Source organism: Microtus ochrogaster, chromosome 7, assembly GCF_000317375.1.
Source record: "Microtus ochrogaster isolate Prairie Vole_2 chromosome 7, MicOch1.0, whole genome shotgun sequence".
Taxonomy (NCBI): Eukaryota; Metazoa; Chordata; class Mammalia; order Rodentia; family Cricetidae; genus Microtus; species Microtus ochrogaster.
Window position 1 is genome coordinate 21,619,919 of NC_022014.1, and position 3,556 is coordinate 21,623,474.

General features: G+C 57.0%; 1 protein-coding gene across 1 annotated transcript in view; it reads right to left on the bottom strand.

Annotated features, from left to right (window-relative positions):
* Git1 (GIT ArfGAP 1) overlaps positions 1–260 on the bottom strand; it is a 14,608-nt gene extending 14,348 nt beyond the window's left edge. The window contains exon 1 of the mRNA XM_026780058.1: positions 45–260. Within this exon, the coding sequence (XP_026635859.1) occupies positions 45–260 (216 nt within the window). The remainder of the gene's footprint in view (positions 1–44) is intronic.
* Positions 261–3,556: the final 3,296 nt, after the last annotated feature.

The following is a 3,556-nucleotide window of genomic DNA, read 5'->3' on the forward strand; positions in this document are numbered from 1 at the left end:
GGAAGCAGAGCAGGTCCTGCCCACCGGGGGAGGGGCGCACGCACCCCGCCCCGCCGCTCCGCTCCGAGGCCGCGCCTCTCGGAGAGAGGAAGCCTGCGCGCCGGCCGGAGTGGACGGGGGCTCTTAAAGGAGCCGCGGCCCTCTCCTGTCTGCTCTGCAACCCAGACACCCGTTGGCACTTTGACCTTCACTTTCAGATTGGGGAGTGGTCCAGGAGCTGAGAGACGGACGCGGTGGGGACTGGGGCAGACAGGAAGCATCGTCAGGCACTTTGCTCCTTGCGGTCAGAGGCTGGGATGGGGTGAGGTGTGTTTTCTGGTCCCCTCTGTGTCCATGTCAGTGTCCAGGTGGGTCTGTGGCCACATCCCCACCAAGTACACCCGCTACCACCAATATGGTGCCCGAGAGGTCACTCAAGTGTGACTCCCTGCCTGCGGGACTAAAACTACACCATCCTTGTTTCAAACAAGAAAGCAAAGAATCTGGTTAAGAGTGGCCACAGTGTTGTGTGCACCAGCCCAAGCTTGCTCTGTTTTGTATGCATCAACGATGTTTCTGGGCCGCCCAACGGGTGTGTATGTATTCAGAGCATATGCATATGACATACAGGAACCAATTTTTGTAAGGACCTTTTTTTTGGGGGGGGGCGACTTCTCATAGCCAGGAGAGGGAGAGGGGGGCTAGGAGCTGAAGAGCAGGCTGCACGTGGGTGCACCCCACACTGAGCATGCTCCCCCCACACGTGTGACCCGTTTGCACCCAGCCCCCATCCTTACAGTCGCAAAAGGGCTGTCAGAGCACTCAGCTGGTGGAGTGGGTAGAACGCACAAGGTGTTGGGGGGGGGCACAGAGAAGAGAAGGGGGCAGGTCAGTGATGACACTAGTTACGGGAGAGTTTCCTAGATGTCAGGAATTCCTCCTCAGTTCTAGAACGGGGGTTTGGGGGAGTCCTTTGATAGGGGTGCCTGAGTGGGTCGATTTCTCCCAGCAGTGCCAGAGCAGCGGGGACTTGTGGGTGGGCAGGCTCTTTCCCTAGGGAGACAAGCAATGCTTATGAGTCACACCACCCAAAATACACGCAAAGTTCCATCGCCTTTTGCTGTAACCCAGATTGACAAGTTTATTTGAAATTGCGATCCACAGGATATATTTATAATCTCACCTTAAGAAAAAAAAATCTTGCAGACACCCCCCCCCCATCCATCCAGCAGCTCAGCAGGTGGGGCTTCTGCCAGCAAAGATAACTCGGTGGCGGTGATGCCACCCCATGCTTTACTCCTACCAAAGAGCCTGTAGGCTTGGTGGCCCCAGCACTGGAGGTGGGAAGCAGCCTGGCAGCTGAAACTGGGCGTGCAGCCCAGGAGCAGTGGCCGCCCGTTCACCCCAGATCGACCCCCATCTATGGAATTTCATTTATTAAATGTCGAGGCGGCTGCTGGCAGGCCTGTCGCTTGGCTGCCTTTGTTTCTTAGCTGTGTGGGTGCGTCTCGAGCACGTGGCAGCCAGGGCGCAGAAACCAAAGGGAAAGCGACCTGGGTTTAGTGTCGGTAGACGACCATCTGGCAAAAGGGGAACCTAGCTACCCAAAGAATAGTTCCTCCAAATGCATGCTGGCCTCGGTCCCTTCTTGTGCTACAAACTTGTTCAGGGGAAGAATGATTCACGGCCCCCTAACCCTGTCGCCCCATCTTCCTATTAGCTCAGGGACTGCCTGGGAGTGACCCTAATACTTACTCACGGTCCAAACTTTGTTCCAGAACCCCCAACCTCACCACAACCAAGATTCAGTGCTTGAAGGTGGCAATAGAAGGGTTTCTGGGTTCTCCGGGGATGTCACCATCCCAGGAAACAGCACAGCTCAAGTGGAATCACACAAGGTTCTGAAAACGATTTAATGAGGTAGTGTACAAGCCTAGAGGCCTCTCCTAGAAGCTCCTCCTTTACTCTAGCCCCCTCCTCAACTAGGGCTGCAATCACGACACTCTGCTGGCCCCTAGCGGAGGTGGTGGGGCGCGGACCTGGCTGTGGAGCCGCCTGCCGGCTCCTCCCAGGCTGCAGCAAGGGGCGAGGCAGTCAGCTCCTCCCTCAGCCCTCCCCGGCCTGGCAACGCTGGCTGTGCTGGAGGCAGAAGAGAAGACCACACAAAGAAACCCGAGGGAGGCACCAGGAGTTTGCAAGCTTTTGCTGGCACCTCCCACACAAACACTCTTAGATTGTTGTTCTGAGTCGGCTTGGCGAGGAATCCCTTACTTCTGCCTTGGTTAAGGTGGGCTCAAGGAAGGCAACACGTTCATTCCTGCCACCTGTCTCAGCCTGGCTGAAGGAGAGAGACCAGTTTTCAGGCAGTGACTGTCCTTAGCTCACCCCCGCCCCCCGAGGTAGCATCCAATCCCATTTTAGAGGTGAGTGGACTGGGAAACTCAGAAATGTAAACAGTTTGCTTATGATCAAGCTATTGATGCGGTGTTTAAACACAAGTCTCTTGACACCATGATCCATTTTCTCTTTCAGGGCATCTTGGTCCTTTTAACATTTGCAGTTGGCCACCACAGAGGCCATTTTCACTTTTACCACACTCTCTGCAAGGGATCCTGTGGAAGGGCTCATCTACTCTGGTCATTCAGGAAGGAGGCAATCTGGACTCAGCCATTTCCCTTGGGCAGGGACCCACGTGGGATGGAGGTGGGGAGCTGCCACCTGCTGCTGTCTTTGCTCAACCTCATCCTGGTTCTTGCTGAGCAATGTAGGGGAAGGACAGTCTTCTTCGCCCCGTTGGACAATCTCTTTCCAATGCAATGTGTGGAGGATGGGGTTTAATTTTCTGAAAGAGCAAAAGACTTTAGAAACATTTCAAGTGTCATATCCCTGGCTACTTCAATGACCCTTGGTACTGACGCCCTGAATCTCTCTTGGGAACCACTCATTAGTCAGTATCTTCTAAGAACCCAGATGCCTTCTCACCCTCCCTGGGACCCAAGCTTACTTCTGCAGGCCACACGTTCCCTGCCCCAACCCTTCAAGCCAGGCCTGTAAGCCTCTTCCATTTGTTTGCAAAAGGCAAAATACCAGCAGTTGGAGGCGCGTCCCAACCCACCTGGCAGCAAAGTAAGGTCTCCCTTTCGACCAGGCCTCACTCTCAGTCCACCTTTTCAGGAAATCGGTTCCTGACAGGCTCTGGTCATCCGAAACACTCGTTTCCACCAAGCGGACTACAAGCCCCATGATGCTGCGGGGTCAAGCTGTTACCAGCCCAGCTCCGGGCACCCGAGGTCCCCTCCTCTCTCTCCCGCATCCGCTCATCCCTCGCCGGCCGCTCGGGCTGAGGGCCGGGCTATGCGGTTTAGGGTAGCCGGAGGCTGCGGGCGCGCGTCCCTGCGGCGGCGGCGGCGGCGTCCCCGGGGCCAGTGCCCCGTGCGCCCCCGCTCCCGCTGCGGGCTCCTGCTCTCTGTGCGGAGCGGCGTCTTTGTGTGCGGGGGTGTGGGAGGCGAGGCGCGAGGCCGCGTGCCGCCGAGTGCCCGCTCCCTCCCCGGGCGGGTGGGGGCTGCTCCGCGCCGCC